The 20,757-nt window shown below is 46.8% G+C and overlaps 1 protein-coding gene across 3 annotated transcripts in view; it reads right to left on the bottom strand.

The window, feature by feature from the left end:
- Positions 1–220: 220 nt before the first annotated feature.
- Positions 221–20,757, bottom strand: part of CDK5RAP1 (CDK5 regulatory subunit associated protein 1) — a 34,910-nt gene continuing 14,373 nt past the window's right edge. For all 3 annotated transcript variants that reach the window (XM_066586274.1, XM_066586276.1, XM_066586275.1), the window contains exons 9-14: positions 20,356–20,453; positions 10,148–10,203; positions 8,586–8,716; positions 8,348–8,497; positions 1,464–1,601; positions 221–358 (exon numbers count right to left, since the gene is read on the bottom strand). In XM_066586274.1, the coding sequence (XP_066442371.1) occupies positions 278–358; positions 1,464–1,601; positions 8,348–8,497; positions 8,586–8,716; positions 10,148–10,203; positions 20,356–20,453 (654 nt within the window). In that variant the 3' untranslated portion in view covers positions 221–277. The remainder of the gene's footprint in view (positions 359–1,463; positions 1,602–8,347; positions 8,498–8,585; positions 8,717–10,147; positions 10,204–20,355; positions 20,454–20,757) is intronic.

The following is a 20,757-nucleotide window of genomic DNA, read 5'->3' as shown; positions in this document are numbered from 1 at the left end:
CCCCCCTACCACCACCATACTGGCTCACCTTCCCCCAGCGAAGTGATTGAGAATTGTGTAAACAGCAATCGAACATTCAGTTTAAACATTTCTGTAATTCCGGCCACCAGTGGCTGTGCAGTGAAAAATCAGTATTACTTTCTCAGCTATGTTTGACTGAGATGGAATACCCCATTGAAAGTATTATGTGCAGTATTAATAAAGAAAAAAAGACACCATCTTTTAAAGAATTTCATGGTTTGTAATGTACAATTCCTATGATATCAAAGACCTACAGTCAGGAGTAAGCTGGTGACGACTGAAGATTGGCTAAACCAAGAAACCTTCCCCTTAAGCTTTGTGAGCTCGACGAAATAATCTGCAAAATAAAAAGACAAGAGTTACATCTCCCAGAATTCCGAATCACGAGGGGGGCCAGGGCAACATGCAAACATCTATCTTGGCATTGAATTGTCTTTGCTTGTTTCTCTAGTAAACACCTTAGCAAGAGGGTTACAAACTGCATTATTGCGAAGCAATATACGGTTTAAGTGTGGATGAAACCCCAATATTCTGCATATATCAAAGTGAATACACAATTCTATTGAATCTGGGGACAAAGTATATCAACTCTAGAGCTTTGCCCATTATCAAACAACAGTAGTTGCTACTTTTAGGCAATACTAATAGTCTCCCTTTATATTATATTATCTGGTGAACTGGATGACAGGGGAATTGTCTGAGACTAATTCTAAAACTGTAGAAGAAGGGAGAGAGAGAAAAGGGAAAATAACGGAGAAACAACATTTATTATTAGATGTTTTATGTAGATCAGAATGGGTCACATAATATCTTTCTCTTAAAGGGATTATTTAGGCTCTGTGAGAATATTTAATAAATAAACGAGACCTCCTATTTTATCATATCAGCATAGTTATACTGTATCACTTTATCACGCACAAAAATTTTTCTTTTTCTTTTATCTAAATAAACTAATAAAAGTTATATTTTATCCTTTTGTGGTTCCCCACGGTGAAATACACTTTATTGACGGGAACTTAATTGCCTCGGTGATATAAAACTCACAAAAAAGTAAGCGTGGCAACTCGCAGTTTAACAGTTTTACTATAATTTCACGCCACAAATTGGCGTATATTCTAGCACAAAGCTACGCCAGCTTATAACTGGCATAGCTTCCACTTTTTGAGTGTACAGACATCCAAAGATATGCCAAATTTAATTAAGAGGAATGCACCGTTTCATAAGCTTCGTGCATCGTACCTCAGCATATTTTGTTCTAAAACCATGAAATGCCAGTCTTAATAAATCCCCTCCACCTCCGATATCTATACAATAGTTACCTGAAATTAACGATCAATGGTAAAAGCAGCAGAAAGAATAACATTTTCAGCTATAAGAGTCCTCAATTCCGACTGCATTTGTTACTTGCTGTTATAAACAAGAATGCATTACAAATAGATTACCTTCACTAGCACATAATCCCCTGGTCTGGCTCGGACATCATTCTCTAATGAATTGCTGGCAATGGAGTGATCATGGAAAACCACTTTAGTGTTTCCATCATTCCTTCCACAGAGATCGGAGGACGAGCGTTTACTAACCTGAAACACGAGTGAAATGAAAAGTATATATCATATTAATCGTTATATAGTTAGGTCTATATACTGCCACAATATTAAAAGTAGCAAGCAATGAGAGAAAAAAAATCCTACTTTCAAGGATAAACCAACTGAGAAACAGTAGTAATCTGTTGTGCTTCAGTGGAATAGCAGTGACATTGCAGCTTAAGGCCTCGGGTCAGCCAAGCGTTGTTTACGCGCTGCTAAGTAATTTGTGAACAACGGTGCTCACACGCTGAAAAAAGATTGCATGAACGGGCTGCCTCTAGCTCCATGATGCAGCGCGGTCACACAGCGGCATACCACAGAGCTGACATGGAAGTCGGCACTCGCTGTCCTAACTTTGTAAGAAGCGCAGATTCTGCGCTTCTACAGAGCGCCCATGTGAGCGCTTCCACAGCAACCTATTGGTTGCTGCAGCAGCTCGAAAACAACACTCATCTGACCGAGGCCTAAAAGATGGAAGCCAAAGCACTACCGTGCATCAAAGAAGATCTAGCATCACTCCTGACATGTCCGTTTTTAGTAACTATTTGTGTTCTTCATGAAACAATTCTGGAGCATCATTTCTTAGAACTCTGCATTTGTGGTGTTTTCTCTCCTATGCTCTTTTCATATAATGTTTTTTTAATCCAGCGCTGGTTCAGTCTTGGTTTCTGTCCTCCATGCAGAAAACTGCATGGGGACGGAAACCAGGAAGAAACCATAGAATGTGTTAAGAGATCTCTTTGGTCTCCGTCCATGACAGTCTTTTACACCGAATAAGAAAAAAAGTTAATGAAAGCCAGCTAAACAGTAGGGCAGGTTCTTGCTTCGGCGGCCCTAAGGCCTCATGTCCATGGGCATGCATGGATTGCCAGTGACAGCACACATGGAGGTTGCTCCGCCTGTGATCCTTGGGACAGGAAGAGGAGTTCTTTAAAGGCAACCTCCCACCGCTTGACTCCAATGACTTCCAAATTATCACAACGGATACGAGGTCCAACAGTTTTTTTTATTAGCACTGAAAGACATCAATAGTATGTACACGTATTATAAATCGTACAAGGGTGGGAAAGTATGTGCTGTCATGGACTCCTGGAAAAGGAATTATCGGTAAGAAATAATTCTTGTCTTTCCATCACGTCCATCCTGACAGCACACATGGAGGTATACCAAATTATCAGATTTTTAGGGGGGGCGGGGGGGGGGGGACCGGGGGGGGACCACTGCCTGGAGCACTTTCCGCCCAAAGGCCAGCTCTCTATTTGAGTGGAGATCTATAATGCCTTGTAAATGTATTTATATTAGACCAGGTTGCTGCCTTGCAAATCTGATCTATCGAGGCCCCCCTGCGTTCCGCCCAGGAGGTGGCGAGAGCCCTGGTGGAGTGGGCCCTCGTCCCCTCTGGAGCCACCAAACCTCTGCTTTTGTAGGTCTCCTGGATCGCTAATTTGATCCATCTAGCTATGGTATCCTTTGAAGCTGTTCTGCCCTTATTGCTACCTTGGAACTGTAAAAAAAAAATCTTTCTGATTTCCAGAAGGTTTGAGTAATTTGCAGGTAGGTGTTTACTGCTCTACGGACATCTGGACTATGTAGACGCTCTTCTTTAGTGTTACTGAAATTTTGACAAAAAGAGGGCAGTATTATCTCTTGATTTATATGAAAGGGAGACACGACTTTTGGTAAGAAGTCTGGGGTGTTTTTAAATATTACACGATCCTCTAGGACCTTAAAGGGGTTGTCCCGCAGCAGCAAGTGGGTCTATACACTTCTGTATGGCCATAATAATGCACTTTGTAATGTACATTGTGCATTAATTATGAGCCATACAGAAGTTATCAAAAGTTTTATACTTACCTGCTCCGTTGCTAGCGTCCTCGTTCCCATGGAGCCGACTAATTTTCGGCCTCTAATGGCCAAATTAGCCGCGCTTGCGCAGTCCGGGTCTTCTGCTGTCTTCAATGGGGCCGCTCGTGCAGAATGCCGACTCCGTGTAGCTCCGCCCCGTCACGTGCCGATTCCAGCCAATCAGGAGGCTGGAATCGGCAATGGACCGCACAGAAGCCCTGCGGTCCACAGAGGGACAGGATCCCGGCGGCCATCTTCAGCAGGTGAGTATGAAGACGCCGGACCGCCGGGATTCGGGTAAGTACTACCCGGTGTGTTTTTTTAACCCCTGCATCAGGGTTGTCTCGCGCCGAACAGGGGGGGGGGGGGGGGGGGGGTGTTAAAAAAAAACAAAAAACGTTTCGGCGCGGGACAACCCCTTTAAGCAGGGTTCTCTACTTGATAAGGCTTGTAACTCGCTGATTCTCCTAGCCGATGTGATGGCGATCAAAAAGGAGACTTTCATGGATAAATTTCCAGGACTACATTAAGCTCCCATGAGGGTAACGGTCCCCTCACAAAGGGTTTTGATCTATCTGCCCCTTTCAAGAACCTTTTTATCCATTTATTTTCCATAAGTTTAATATCAAACAAGGCACTAAGAGTTGCTGTCTGTACCCGCAGTGTTCTGGGGCTAAGGCCTTTGTCTAGCCCTGCTTGCAAAGAATCTAGAATTTTAATAAAATCTGGGCAATCTATATCCGGACTCTCTGGTTTATACCAGGTACAAAATATTTCCCAAATTCTATAATAGATTTTTGAAGTAATTAATTTCCGACTTTTGAACGGTATCAATCACCTTGTCGGAAAGCCCGTTAACTTTAACCTCTGCCTTTCAGCAGCCAGGCCGTCAATTTTAGCCAGTGATTTTTCTGAAACAATACTGGGCCCTGGGATAGAAGATCCTCTCTGAGGGATAGCGCTATCGGGGATTGTATTGCCAACCAGTTTAACATTGGATACCACGGTCTTTTCGGCCATGCCGGGGCGATGAATATGACGGTAGTGTGACTGCGTGAGATTTTTTGTAGGCATCTGGCTATCAACGGTAAGAGAGGGAACGCATAAGGCCAGGGGCATTTCCCATTCCTGGGATAGTGCATCTAATGCTAGTGGCTGGTCCGCCGGATCTAGGGAGAAGAAGTCCCGGCATTTTGTATTTTTCCTTGATGCGAAAAGGTCCACTTGTGGTAGACCCCCACTGGTCCGTAAGATGTCGGAATACTTCCAGGTTGAGGGACCAGTTTCCCGGATCCAATCTTTCTCTGCTCAAAAAGTCCGCCACCTAATTTTGAGTCCCTTTTAGATGAACTGCCGAGAGGGATGCCGTGTTGAGCTCTGCCCACGTTAGTATTTTGCTCGCCATATGCTGTTAGCGAGGATGCCGGGTGCCTCCCTGGTGACGGAGAAAGGAAACCGTAGTCATATTATCTGAAAATATTTTTACGTGTTTGGCTCGTAATATGTCTTCCGATCTAATCAGGGCCTCCCAGACTGCCCTTAGTTCTCTGAAGTTTGAGGAGTGGGCGCTAGTGAACCTAGACCAGGAACCCTGCAAAGCTTCACCTGCCACTTGGGCTCCCCATCCTGTACCGCTGGCGTCCGTATTTACTGTGACGCACGGAGATAGTGACCACTAGACTCCTTTTCTCAGATTTGATGGTACAAGCCACCAATCTAGGGATTTTTTTTTACCCATAGTGGTAACTTGAATTTCTCCTCCATGGACTCCTGGGAGCGATCCCAGGTTGCCAACAGTTTTTGTTGCAGGGACCTGAAGTGAAATTGAGACCAGGGTACTGCTGGAAGGCAAGACATCATTAGGCCTTACTGACACCTCTTTCTTTTTAAATTTCCGTATTTCTTCCGAGATGTGGGAAACTTTTGGTTCGGGTAGAAAGGATCGATTTTTACTTGAATCCAGGAGGATCCCCAGAAATATCTTTTTGGATTCTGGGACGAGACTAGACTTCTCGTAATTAACAATCCAGCCCAGTTTTTCGAGTAGATATAGCGTCTGCTCTAAATGGGACCTCATGTTTTTTTTGTCGCTCGCAATTAACAGACGATCATCTAGATAAGGGACAATTTTGATGTTGTGTTCCCGAAGGAAACTAAGTGGTTCTATCATGACCTTTGTAAATATTCTCGGAGCTGAGGATACACCGAACGGTAGGCAGATAAATTGAAAATGGCGAATAGTGCTATTTATATAAACTGCAAACCTTAGAAGTTTTTGAGATGTCGCATAAATGGGGATATGAAAATACGCATCTTTTAAGTCTATTGTGCACATAACATTACCCCAATCTATTAGTGGGACCGTCGAGCGTATCGTTTCCATTTTAAACGTATGGTTATTCACGTACGCATTCCAATTTTTGAGATTCAGAATAACTCCAAAAGTGCCGCTTGGCTTTGGAACTAAAAATAAACGGGAATAATAACCCCGGCCCTGCTCTACCGCAGGGACAGGAATAACTGCTCCTATATTAATTAAATTAAATACACCCTCCTCCAATCGTGCTTGGAGGTCGGGGGGCTGCAGAGGTGTTATGCAGAAATTGTCGGGGGGCTTCGAGTTTAGTTTGATTTTATAGCCTGAAGAGACTATGTTCAGTACCCAGGGACTTTTTGAGATCTGCAGCCAATGTTCTGAATACTGGAGAAGTCTACCCCCCACAGTAACTTTTTTATCTTGGGTCAGACCTAGAGGAAAACCCCGAAGTTCTCCCTCTACCCCCTTTCGGGTAGGACCACCTACCCGACTTCCCCTTTTTTTCCCCCCCCCGGGATATAGTCTCTTCTAAAGGGTACGATTTTCTTGGAAAGGTAATCAGTCGGAAAGCCTAGCTTTTTATCCGCCGCTTTCTCCAAGATCTTATCCAGAGTTGGTCCGAAGAGGTATTCGCCCACGAGAGGAATCGTACACAATCTGGATTTGGATGTTTTCGTCTCCTGCCCACGATCTGAGCCATAAAGTCCGTCTAGCAGAATTTCCCAGTCCTGCACTTCTTGCAGCGAACCTAACGGACTCCCCAGATGCGTCCGCTAAAAAGGCCGTCGCTTTTTTAATTAGGGGTAGGCACTTGAGGAGCTCTTCCCTAGAGGTTTTCAAGTGTAGGTGGGAATCCAGTTGGTCAAGCCACAGGTGTAGAGATCTCGCCACAGATGTGGCCGCTATGTTGGTCTCTATAACTGTAGAAGCTGACTCGCATACTCCCTTTAGAAATTCTTCCATTTTTTGCTCCATTGTGTCTTTCAATTGGGAGCAATCCTCAAATGGGAGCGCAGTCCTCTTTGTTAATTTTGCGACCGGCACGTCTACTTTTGGGATCATCCGCCATAGAGAGGCATCTTCTGTGGTGAGAGAGTCTCTCTCTAAAGTCTTTTTCGATGATGGAACCCCGTCTGGCTATTTGCCACTCATCCAAGATCATGTTCTGCAAATTTTCATTAACTGGAAAACATTTCTTATGGCGGGTCCTGAGGCCCCCAAACATTTCGTCCTGCACTGATCTAACTTGCGGTGTATCTGTGGGATTTTCGCAGTTTGAATTTGGCGCCTTTAAGCGCCCGCGCTGCGTCTGATGTCACTCCGCCGACGTTTGACGTCATCGCGCACGACACGGCGCCGCCCCATACCCGGAAACTGGCAGCCGCTAGACGCCGGGGAACAGGAGCGCAGAGCAGTCGCACCTGCCGCTGCCTCCCCACAGATGGTGCCGACGTCCGGATGGAGCCGTGGAACTGCCTGCCCTGGCCGGATACCCCACGCCCCAGTGAGTAGCGCTCTGCAGCCCATCGCTTCCATCCTCAGCACGGAGAACTCCCTCCTGTTTCCGTTTGGGACAGGAAGACACTGGAGTCAAGCGGTGGGAGGTTGCCTTTAAAGAACTCCTCTTCCTGTCCTAAGGAACACAGGCGAAGCAACCTCCATTTGTGCTGTCAGGATGCACGTGATGGAAATTATATTACTCACCTGTCCAGACGTTGTGCGGGTGTCCTCCATCACCGCTGGATCTCCTTTTCTTCTGCACGGCGAATGTGTTCAGGATGCCGTGCCTTCTTTTATTTTTTTTTAAACTCCTGCTTTCCCGCAACACAGCCACAGTGTCATCCGCGGCTTTGTCGCGGATCAGACGGCTTCCATTGGCTTCAATTAAAGCCATCCGTGCTGGAAAACTGCAGAAAATGGAGCATGTTCTCCCACGCGTGCAATTCGCGTGCCAGGAGAAAATGACATCCGCAGGTATATAATTACCTGCGGGTGCCTAATGATTCCCTATGAGCGCGATAGCACATGCAGGAGACCTGCACAGATTTTCTAATTACATTTTTGTCGTGGACACGAGGCCTTAGGCTACTATTTTTGCAACCTTTGAAAAGATCTGGCCCTCTGAGCAACTTCTTACTTAGAAATATGGCACTATGACATATTCATGTCTACTGCTATTACACCTAACAAACCAAAAATTAATTATCAGAAAACAGCAGCCATGCTGAGGTGTCTAGACTCTTTACATTTTTTTAATGCACCGATTCCTAACAGCTCATGTGAAAGTGGTTACCTTAGTGTAGGTTGCACGACTGCCTTGTACTGGAAGTTTGGCTACCAACTTGGAGGACCAATTTAAACCACTTGATGTCTCTAGTAAAATGGCTCAGATAACTGATATGCTACTGTGAAAAAAAGTGTATTCTGCTCCTGCATGAAAACCTGGAGCCTTACTCCTACTGCAAAAATAGTATTTTGAACCACTGCTTTCCATAGTCACAGAGTCCTATTAGTGACTTTCCAGTAGCACACCTTTCACAATATTCTAATGCAGGACATTACCACGTCAGATACTCACTCCCTCCACAAGCACAAGCTGTGTACTTCCCACTGCCCTTTGATTGACTTTTTCTGCCTCTTCTCTGAAGACCGCAATGAGTTCCTCCAACCTCCTTTTCTTCACTTCAGGTGGGACATTGTCATTCATCCGATGAAAGGCTTTTGTTTTCTTATGCAGAGAGAGGTGGTTATAATTTTTTAACTTGATAAAAACAGTAAATGCAAGTACTAAAACCTGCGAAAATGCATCTAGTCACCTTCCTCATACTGTATGCAAACAGGAAAGCTGCATTGTAGGATACTTCACGTAACAGTGACAACGTTTGCTGGTGGTCTTCCTCTGTTTCTTGGCAGAAGCCAGTTATAAAATCACTGCTGAGACTGACACCTGTGAATAGCAAAAGACACGTCCATTATAATTCAGAATCATCAACTACACTTTCCTTATACTGATCATTTTATTGCTAGTAATGCAAATTTAACTGATCAACCAAGTGATAACTGTGCTCACATCACTCCTACAATGTTTTCCAATTCTGTGTAACTGAAAACCATTTATCCCATTTCAAAAGCGGCTCCAGGATGCAAGAATATTAGAAACTACTGGGCTACAGCATTTAGACAAAGGAGCTGGAAAGAATATGCTTAACAGGAAACACCCGTAGAGCCCTGAACTTGTAGCTCCACAAGCCACTATGCCAGGTAAAACACAAAAGAAACTATATAGAAATCAGCAACAAAACGGCACAACTTTAAGATCCCCAGGCACATAGACAAATATATAGAAGATATTTTTGCTCATGACAAAAAAGTGCACATAACTTTAAGTGTTATGACAAGGCAAGCTTTTTATCTGTGTCTCTCTAGGGTCTTGGATATCATTAGTACTGATAGTTTCGATAATACATTGCAATACTTCAGTTTTGCAGTATATTATATTGGTCTATAAGACTCTACCTCGGGCTAAGCATCAAAGGTCACCATAAATGGAAGACCTTGAAGGCGTCATCAAGCCTCTGGGTGCCATAGCAACCCATCAGAACCCGCAGTCAATCTTCTGCATTATGTGGTTACATTAACCAAATATGTTTTGGTCCTGTTAGAGCTGAAACCTTGCTGTCATCAGACAGATAAGCTCAGGCTCCTATCAGGACCAAAAATTTTCTGCTTCTAGTTCAAACTTTGATGACTTCTTTCATAAACTGAGAGTAAACATGAGTGTTAGGATGCATTCCCTCCAAATCTTAGAGAACACTTCCACCAGGAGATTAAGACCATGGAACACATATCAAGGCACATTAACAGAAACATGATGGCAGACTACTGCTGGTGTTTGCCGCATGACAACCCTGATATCTATTCCAGAAAAATCAAAAAAAGATTTGTGCCAAACAGTTATTTACAGAACCATTGATGTATTCTTTCATTTCAAACTTATCTTTTTGTACTTGAACAATATTATGTGTTCTTCATGAGTTTGGTAATTCCTAGTTTAAAATATTGTGTAAACCTTTCTCATTTGTAAAAAAAATTTGATCTGATGCATCATTTCTGATGTCTTATCTGGAGTCAGCACCTTCAGATTGTATAGGATCAGCACAAAATAAAAAAAATAAAAATCATGTAAACTAGTTTAATCAGCCTGGTGACTGCCAAAATGTCATTATGTTAGCCTCCACTGAGTGAATATGGATACGTCTGATGTATGTGCCTGAACATTCCCATTCCCTAACTTATGGTATACAGGCGAGCTGAGCTCACTGGAGAGTAAATGTATTACATGGAAGACAAGAAACCACAAGTGGAAGGCACCACAAACCTGGGATGTGTTCTCGCATATTTTGTACAAGATCTATGTAAGCTTCTCGGGTGTAACTGGAACAAAATAGGGAAAAAGAAGGTCAACACATTATAATGCATATCCCACTATATAAAATGTTATACCTCAAGAGGAAGTGCTGGAGGAGAAATTTAACCCCTTAACGACCGCCCCATCGGGAAACTACGTCCTGCTGTTGCAGGACGTGTATGGAGGGAGGTAGTGCCGCTATCTCCCTCCATACAGCGCGGGCATCAGCTGTTTATTACAGCTGACACCCGCGGGCAATAGCTGTGCTCGGCCGGTCGCGGCTATTAACCCTTTAAATGCCGGTCAATTCTGACAGCGGCATTTAAATCCCCCGAACGCTGTTCGGGGGTCCCGCACGGCCCCCCCCGCGGTGAGAGCGGGGGAGCCGTGCAGGTGTCACGGCAGCCGGGGGCCTAATGAATGGCCCCAGGGCTGCCTTAGCAGACTGCCTATCAAGCCATCCACACAGGGTGGCTTCATAGACTGCCTGTAAAAAAGCAGAATGACGTAATGCTATAGCATTACGTCATACTGCAGGAGCGATCAAAGCATCGCATGTTAAAGTCCCCCAGGAGGACTTCAAAGTAAAGTTAAAAAAAAGATCAATAACAAGATTTTGTAAGAACTTACCGTAAAATCTCTTTCTCGTCTTGTTCATTGGGGGACACAGCAAAGACCTTGGGTATAGCTTCTGCCACTAGGAGGCGACACTAAGCACAAAAGTGTTAACTCCTCCCACTAGCTATACCCCTCCTGCAAGCAGCATGCTAGCTCAGTTTGTGTGCAAGCAGTAGGAGCAGCCAGTAGGATACAACATAGATAATAAACAACAATACTCACGAACTGTAACTCATTCCAACACCGTGTGCGGCAGCACCGCGGACCCTCCCCTAGGGAGTATACGTCACAGTTCCAACACCAGACTGGGTGGGTGCTGTGTCCCCCAATGAACAAGACGAGAAAGAGATTTTACGGTAAGTTCTTACAAAATCTTGTTTTCTCGTCTGTTATCATTGGGGGACACAGCAAAGACCTTGGGACGTTCTAGAGCAGTACCCAAGGGGGCGGGAAAATATAAGGCGTCGCATGTGTAAGGACGCAATCTGTCCTTCAACTGCGACCAGCGTTAATGGATGGCTAGGTATCCCGCATGCTCAGACAGAGCCTAAAGGGGCCTAAATAACAGCCCCATCCACCCTCAGAGGGAAGAAAAAAGAACAAAACCCAGACACGGAGCTTCCGACGAGGCACACGCCTTCCGAATAATACGGCCTGAGAATATGACCTTGCTGGCATAGTAGCCCTGAATTGCTGCAAGGCAGAGTCATTGTAAGGAGTCCACTCCGGAAAAGCAGGGATCCAGTCGGATTTGCCGGAATTACCGGCAGCGCGCCAGCGTGACTGAAGCATGCTACCTGCACGAGGAACTCCGGCGTAGTCAACCGAGAAACCTGCCCTGGAGCGTTCCCTGGAACTACCGAGAAGGTGCCCACCGATACCTCACCGAAGTGGATCCTGATACCGGCGGTAGGCCATACCACAGGTAGATAACGACCGCTTCCTGTACCATCCGTACCCAATAGGCATCCGAAGATGAAACTGTGGAGCCATAGGCGCCGAAACATCAGGGTTGTGGACCTTCTACCAGGCGACTTAGTTGTAAGTCAGGTCCCATATACCTCCAGGTATTTAACCTCATCTCCACAATCCCTCCGTGATGAAGGGACCTTCGACTCCAGACGCCAGTGGAGAAACGACCTGTTGAGATATGCAACCGTCTCATGCTGGACTCCTGTGTTGACCACGGTTGGAAGGCCTGCCGTATGACCTTGATGCTGTATATGCTGACAGCCTCCGTCCATGGCGTCGGCTGTCTGATTAGCTGTAACTTGAAAAAGGGGTCGTGAGAGGAAAAAGTTTGGTTCCATGATTCTGCAACAATGCCCACGGCGTCCGCCTCTGCATGGCCCCATGGGCTAGCCAGGACTTCTGCCCATTTCGTGATCAACTAGGGCTGGCCCCGTGCTGGGATGCAATGTAACCGTGTGACTCCACTGAGTACAGAAAAATTGACCGCACAAGGCAGCAAGGGTACACTGGTCCGAGACTCACTGATCCCTTTGAGGAAACCTCCACAGTAGGGATGGAGGAACCCTAAAATTGCAGACAGTACAAGTATGGACTGTCTTACGCTGTCCTGCAAGTTATAATGCAGGAGAGTCGCAGCGAGTCGCTGGATCTGTCAGTCTTAACCCCATTGGACGTTTTAGCTTCCTATACGCAATCAGTCTCGCAAGCGACTAGGCTGGCCTAGTTTGCTGAGGATCAGCGCTCTACACCTGAACCGACACTAGCGACCGTTTAGAATACCGAGCACTCCTACGGTCAGTCTCCCTATCCCCAATGGGAGAAACGTGGCCTGTTCTGCACCCCACCAGGGTCCGCAGGAGCCGTCTCCTGCAGAGAGCTAGCCACGTCCTACTGACACGGCTGTAGAACTAGCGGTCCATGATTCCTAGAGAGTACATATGCCTTGTAGTTCAGAGAACGCCCGAAAGAAACGAACTCGGCATTACAAAGTGCCGCCGGAGGGGCGCCCCGCGTCACTTATGTCTGTGGTGGGGGCCTAAAAAGTATGCGGCTCTTCTGTCATCGTAGATCGCCCTAAGTTGCCTGTAGGAAGCTGCCGGTGGTCACTCCAGGGAGGCTAGCCGTTATGAAAAAAGTCTGGAGCGTAAGCTTCTGTGGGGTGGAGGTGAATACGACGTGTTCACCGAATTCCTGAGAATAGTATATTCCTCAGAAGGGTACCACAAGACTTAGTCAGACCGAAGAAAGCCCAATGGCTGTTTGACTTCCTTAAGAGTTTTGGCCTGCATACTGCTACCTTAACACCTTGCTCCACACAAGGCCCAATACATGTTGTGCAACTCTCGTACAATAGCGAGACCCCATACCGATGTGGTACTAGCCGGACCCTGTCCGCGTGCTATCCCGGCATCGGACATAGCGGTCTGGTTGCCTGCAGGAAAAAGCGGGGGGCTAGCTGTAAAGCCAGGGCAACCCGGTCAGGCCTAACATCAAGGCCGGGGTACCGCTGATAATCAGCTTGTAGACCAGTACGGCAGCAGAGAGCGCCCTTGATATGCAGCTCGGTCCCAAACTGCGACTCAAGGTGCAGGAAACTACTGAGGGGACGAAGCTGACCCCTGCTCAAACCAGTGTATGCGCTGTTTCGGGCATGGAAGTACCCCCGGTCTCAGCCACCCGGGGTACTGCCGACAAGCACCTTGAACCCTGTTGTACGTAGGGCAAGATATTCTCCAGCTGGATGTAGTCTCGTTCCTTAACGAGAGCGCACATAGTATGTGACCCTTGCCGGCCGCTGTCATCGTGTCCTCCTGGACACGGACACTGTAATGCGATTGTCTGTAGAGGAGTTCAACCGGATTCAGGACAGACGTGAGGAAAAAGGAGTCCAGAGACTCCCTGTGTGAGTACTGACAAGGGATCGCATACTGTTATCTGTAGGATGAGATTCTCTCCGCTTAATCTCGAATTACAGCGCGGGCGCACTTGGTATGTGGCTCTGGCCGCCCCGCCAGCATGTCCTCCTGGACGCGGACACTATGCTACCTGTGACCGCGGGAGGAAACACAGGGGAGCTGCCGATGTGGAAGGCTCAACCCGGTGTGGAGCCGACATGGGGAAGGATGAATCCAGTCAGCGAGCCCAGAGTAATGCTGACAAGAGTTCGCACACTGTTGTCAGTCTATATAGAGCTGTAGCGAGAGCGCACCTGGCATGTGGCTCTGGCCGCCCTGTCCGCGTGTCATCCTGGACTTAGACACCGCGGTACTGCTGGCTGCAGGGAACTGCAGGGGGAGCTTCCGTCAGGCAACGCTCAACCCGGTCCGGAGCAGATATGGGTAGCTGTGTGGTACTCCTTCTGTTATGGAAGGGGTAATAGGGGCGCTATCAGCGACCAGGGAGCCACCGATAGTCTGTGTGTAGTACGGAAGGGGTCCCAGCTACCTCCCTCAGTCTCACAGAGAGGATTGCGTAAGGGGTGGTCGGCTGCTGCCTACGGGCAAAGCGGGTTGCACAGTAGCATTATACGCCAGCCTATGGCAATCGAACGCCCGAATGTCGCGAGCTACGCAATCTGTTCAGCAGCAAGGCAATGGTGGCCGTGCGATACGGTTATCCACCAGCTGTCCTGACCGGCGGCAACGCATGCAGGAAACATGTGACCAACGCTGCTGTAGGGGGCGATGCTGGTGCACAACCTCTAAAAATCTCGCTGCTGCGCGTGGCGCCGAGAGCGTGGCCGCTTGGAGGCGATTCTAAAATGTCCCTGCGCCGACACGGAGAGTGGGGCCGGCAAACCGGCTGTGCGGCGCTACAGAAAGAGGGACGCGGGGCACCACGGGTAGTCGCCCGCTAGGCGGGGAAAATACACACGCCCGCTAGGCGGGGAAAATACACACGCCCGCTAGGCGGGGAAAATACACACGCCCGCTAGGCGGGGAAAATACACACGCCCGCTAGGCGGGGAAAATACACTCGCCCGCTAGGCGGGGAAAATACACTCGCCCGCTAGGCGGGGAAAATACACTCGCCCGCTAGGCGGGGAAAATACACTCGCCCGCTAGGCGGGGAAAATACACTCGCCCGCTAGGCGGGGAAAATACACTCGCCCGCTAGGCGGGGAAAATACACTCGCCCGCTAGGCGGGGAAAATACACTCGCCCGCTAGGCGGGGAAAATACACTCGCCCGCTAGGCGGGGAAAATACACTCGCCCGCTAGGCGGGGAAAATACACACGCCCGCTAGGCGGGGAAAATACACACGCCCGCTAGGCGGGGAAAATACACACGCCCGCTTGGCGGGGAAAATACACACGCCCGCTTGGCGGGGAAAATACACACGCCCGCTTGGCGGGGAAAATACACACGCCCGCTTGGCGGGGAAAATACACACGCCCGCTTGGCGGGGAAATTCACACGCCCGCTTGGCGGGAAGATTCACACGTCCGCTTGGCGGGAAAATTCAAACGCCCGCTTGGCCAGAAAATTCAAACGCTCGCTTGGCATCTGCATGCCCGGCCGACGGTGCGAGGAGCCCCTGCACGAAACGAGCAGCAGGCACGCGCTGAGACCACGGCAACCCCAGCCGCGGGCGGCCGGCAGCGCAAGCCGCAGCCGTCCTCAACAGGCGCGGTCGGCCGGTGGCACATCAGCCGCGGGCGGCCAGCAGCACACCGGCCGCTCCAGCAACCGTGGGGGAGACCTCGTGCCACCGGCCGCCGCATCAGCCGCACACCAACCGCGGGGGGAGACATCGCTGTCGGCCAGTGGCACATCAGCTGCGACTGCCCAACAGGTAGACGCGGGCGGCCGGCAGCACAGCAGACAGTACGGGCGGCCCAGTGGCACATCAGCCGGGCGGCCCAACACAGCAGCCGCGGACGGTCCCAACAAAATGGCCGCGGCCGGTCGGTAGTGCCTAAGCCGCAGCCGCCCTGGGAGCCGGCGGCCGCCGACAGCACATCAGTCGCGGTCACACTGCGCCAAGTTTAAAAGGGCCGCCCACCATACCGCCGCGGCACCTAAGCCGCGGGCGCCCACCAAACAGCCGCGGGCGCCCACCAAACAGCCGCGGGCGCCCACCAAACAGCCGCGGGAGCAGCATAAACATCGGCGCTGCGGGGCATAAGCCGCAGCCGCCCTGTAACAGCGCAGCAGGCGGCATAACTAGCAGCGCAGCTAACAAGCAGCGCAACGGGAAACAAAGTAGCGCAGCAGGCGCAATGCACATCGGGCGCAATAACAAAATAAACCCACATACTTACCTCCTTCGTGAGGTAGGGTGGCTCCCGGGCTCCAGCAGAGCTTCTCCCCATCATCGCCTGCCTTTGGTGGGGCAGTGGATGCCGGACCATAAATAAGGGGGGGGGGATCTATGGCTGGCGGGTCACACTCAGTTTGGTGGCCGAGTGTGCCTCCTTTTCTTCGGAGGGGGCCCGGCAGACAACAGAGGGTTACATATCACCTCTGTTCGCCGCCCTCGGTGGGTTAACGGGGAGAGTCCTGCCTCCGCGTTATGCCCTGGCCTTCCGGGAAAGATAGGAAAAATTGAAAAATGCAAAAGAAAGAAAAAAAATAGTCTCAGCAGGAGAGACAGTCCTGCCTCATAGACACTAAGCAAAAAACTGAGCTAGCATGCTGCTTGCAGGAGGGGTATAGCTAGTGGGAGGAGTTAACACTTTTGTGCTTAGTGTCGCCTCCTAGTGGCAGAAGCTATACCCAAGGTCTTTGCTGTGTCCCCCAATGATAACAGACGAGAAAAAGTTTTTTTAATTGCTTAAAAAAAAAAGTTCTAAAAGTTTAAATCACCCCCCTTTTGCCATATCCATTATTAAAAAATCAAAATCATAAAATAAAAATATGTATTTGGTATCGCCGCGTCCGTAAAAGTCCGATCTATCAAAGTAGTGCATTATTTTTCCCGCACGGTGAACGTCGTGTGAAAAAAAAAAAAAAAGAACGCCAGAAATACACTTTTTTAGTTACCCTGTCTCCCAGAAAAAACGCAATAAAAAGTGATCAAAAAGTCATATGTATTCCAAATTGATACTATCGGAAACTTCAGGACATCCCGCAAAACATGAGCCCTTGCTCAACTACGTCGACGAAAAAATAAAAAAGGTATTGCGCGCACAAAATGACCGCAGAAAATTGAAAAAAAATTAAATATCTTTAAAAAAAAAATAAAAGTACTACAGCAAAAAAAAATACTATACAAGTTTGGTATCGTAGTAATCGTACTGACCCATAGAATAAAAATAGCAGGTCGTTTTTGTTGCAATTTGTGTGCTGTAGAAACAGGACGCACCGAAAGATGGTGGAATGTCGTTTTTTTCCATTTCTCTCCGCTAAGAATTTTTTAAAAGTTTTTCAGTAAATTATATGGTACAATAAATAGTGCCATTGAAAAATACAACTCGTCCCGCAAAAAACAAGCCCTCATACAGCGACGTCGATGGATAAATAAAGGAGCTACGATTTTTTAAAAGGGAGTTGGAAAAAACAAAAATGGAAAAAAGCAAAAAAGCTCCGTCACTAAGGGGTTAAGGTGGTTTGGTCTCACTGGGCATCTCTGAACAGAACTACATCTTAAGTAGCAGTTGTACTAGAGGTCATGGAGATCGGCCTGGTGGCATATTTTCCTTGGCGGCATGGCGCTTGATTACCAGAGTGTGTACTAGGTGTATTAAGGCCCATTTAGACACAACAATTATCGCTCAAAAGCCGTCTTTTCAGCGATAATCGTTGTGTCTAAATGCGCCCATCTTTCACCGGTCGGCCGAACGACGGTTTTCAGTTCTGCTTAAAAACAGTCGTTAAGTAAAACAGCTGATAAGCAGGACCGCATGCTGTGTTCTGCTGGTGGAGAGCAGATTACAGCCAATAACACTGTTACAGCTGTTCTTAGCCCAGCTGCCAGAACAGCTGATTAGCAGGATGCAGGCTGTGTCTGCTGTCCATGGTGCTGAATTCTCCAGGGGAAGCCTGTGGCTGAACAATGGAGTTCATTACAGAGCTCAGACCTCCTACTGAGTTCTGTAACAGCTCCCAGAAGCTCATTTGTACTTCATGCAAAACAATCACTAATCTTTCAAATCTATCTGTGTGTGTAAGTTGACCTTTAATGTGGTGCGCGCATGCAAATTGAAGGTCACTCTGTTTCTGATATTACAGTTGACACACATTAATGGCAGTACAGGCCTAGTTTTTGGGACATAACGTACAGACTATGATTTACGTGTCTCTTCAGTTCACTACAGCTATACGTTGCTGAAGTCTACTTTAACAAATGAGCAACACTGTTTGTTCTTGTTTATTTTTATTGCAAAACCTGAAGCTCCTTAAAAAATAATTTTGTTTTAATGTATTTTTACAAGAACTGAGACAGCTTGGCAGTAATCAGTCAAGAGGAATAAATGATATTTGGGGTTTACATTCTGGGTATATTTGGAGGATTCAGACATAAAATTACTATCATACTACAGTTGGTCACGACCTGTTAACACTGCAAACTTCGACTGGTTTCACATCTGCGTTGTAACCTTTGGCTGAAGGTCCCGTCACAGAACTGGCTGCAAATACTGGGAGAAAAAGCGCTACATGCAGCGGGGTTTTTTTCCCATCCCAAAACCAGGCAACTGGGCAGAACTCATTATAGTCAATGGGGTCCAAGCGGCACTTTTTGGTTTTGTCCAGAGACTGAAGCATTTGGTTGCGGAGATTCCCCTTTCGTGCTCCTGAACGGAGCAAGAAAGCAGAATTCACAGTACAGATATGAAGCCACCCTTACAAGAGTACTGCAATGACAACAGTCACATAACTATATAGGCTGAAAAATACAAATGTCCATCATGTTTAACCTTTCTGAGAGCAATGTGCATTGCACCTTGTACATTACCTTCAGATCAGCTCTCCTATACATCAAACCCCATATCCCACACAGTCTCCGATCTATCAAACTCTGTTATGTATACACATTGCTCCAGACCTCTCCTTTGTAACACACTTAACTGTTCCAAAGCTCTAGTCAGTTTAATGGCAGCACTGAAAATTGCAGAGTTCAGACACTTTCTGGACTTATTTTGTTTAATCACTGTCTATTTCTAGGTGAGGTCTCCAGCACTGACCATAGTATTGCAGATATGGTCTCACTACAGTAGGATTACAATTTCCCTTTAGAATCACCAAGTAACAGAAAATACCAGGGTTCATACAGGTTTTCCAAAAAAGGGTTTTCCATGACAAAATCTTGATTTTCAATGACACTCCCAGAACTCAAAATACACGGAATCAAAGGTTAAGGGCTCCTTTACACTGGCAATAGTGATATTGCTGTGTGACAATTAAAGGGGTTGTCCCGCGGCAGCAAGTGGGTCTATACACTTCTGTATGGCCATATTAATGCACTTTGTAATGTACATTATGCATTAATTATGAGCCATACAGAAGTTATAAAAAGTTTTATACTTACCTGCTCCGTTGCTGGCGTCCTCGTCTCCATGGTGCCGACTAATTTTCGGCCTCTGATGGCCAAATTAGCTGCGCTTGCGCAGTCCGGGTCTTCTGCTTTCTTCTATGGAGCCTCTCGTGCAGGATGCCGGCTCCGTGTAGCTCCGCCCCGTCACGTGCCGATTCCAGCCAATCAGGAGGCTGGAATCGGCAATGGACCGCACAGAAGAGCTGCGGTCCACGGAGGAAGAGGATCCCGGCGGCCATCTTCACCGGTAAGTATAGAAGTCACCGGAGCGCGGGGATTAAGGTAAGCGCTCCGGTAAGCTTTCTTTAGGTCCCTGCATCGGGGTTGTCTCGCGCCGAACGGGGGGGGGGGGGTTGAAAAAAAAAAAAAAAAAACCCGTTTCGGCGCGGGACAACCCCTTTAATTTTTCAGTGCCAGAACTGCTTTTTCTCGCAAAAACATGGTTGACATTTGCGATTTTGCTGCGATTTTTTAGCACGAAAGTCAACAGGACATTCTAATGATAAAAACACATCGCATGAAAATGGCAAGTTCCTGCTTTGCAATGCGATAAAGGGGAGGCTCCATTGAAAAATATGGGAGATTTAAAAAAAAAAAAAAAAACGCAAAATGCAGAAAGATAGGGCATGTCGTGATTTTTTTCTCTCGCAACATCGCAAATGCAAGGAAGTAGGGAAACCAGTGATTTCATAATTCTGCTCTTTCACTCACTCTCGAATCGCTCAGAAAATGCACAATTTTCTCGCAAGTGTGAAGGCACCCTTATTGCTTTTTTATATACAAAAAAACATATATATATATAATTTTTTTTTTAATTAAATATTTTTCTATTTTTAGGACTGAATATTAAGATTCATGTATGTTTTTAGTTTTGTTTATCCAAAACAATTTCTTTATTCCTTTGGCCTATAGTGTTAAACACAATACTGGAGAGTAATGGAATAAAGAAATTGTTTGGGACAAACATAACTAAAACACACAAGAATGTCAGAAATTATTATTTAACTCTGAAAAAATTCCATGACAAAAACAAAAATCCATGACAAAGTAAAAAAAACTCCATTACGCGTATGAATCCTGAATACATGAGAACACTACAGGGGGTACTTACCCACGACGCATGGCTTCTAGAACTCTGCTACTTCCACTCTGAGCTGGAATGTGGATTTGTTTGCAGATATTATGGCGCTCTCGTATTAAATGAAGAACCTTGAAAGAGTAAACACACTGAATATCATAGCCTGTTTCCCTAAAAATATGACAGGGTCTTATATTAATTTTTGCTTCAAAAGATTTAACTTTTTTATATGTATAGCTGTCTGGACACTATTTTAGTTGACTTTTTTTCATTAACTGTAACTTGGGCTTATTTTTGGAGTAGGGCTTATATTTTAAGCATCCACAAAACCCCTTAAAAATCATGTTGCATCCTCAAAATCCTTGAAAAAAAATCATGCTAGGGCTTATTTTGGGGTAGGTCTTATTTTCAGGGAGACGGGGTACTATGCAATGA

The sequence above is a fragment of the Eleutherodactylus coqui genome, chromosome 13 (genome assembly GCF_035609145.1).
Source record: "Eleutherodactylus coqui strain aEleCoq1 chromosome 13, aEleCoq1.hap1, whole genome shotgun sequence".
Classification (NCBI taxonomy): domain Eukaryota; kingdom Metazoa; phylum Chordata; class Amphibia; order Anura; family Eleutherodactylidae; genus Eleutherodactylus; species Eleutherodactylus coqui.
The sequence above is the reverse complement of the archived record's forward strand: the minus strand, read 5'-3'. Positions and strand labels throughout refer to the sequence as shown.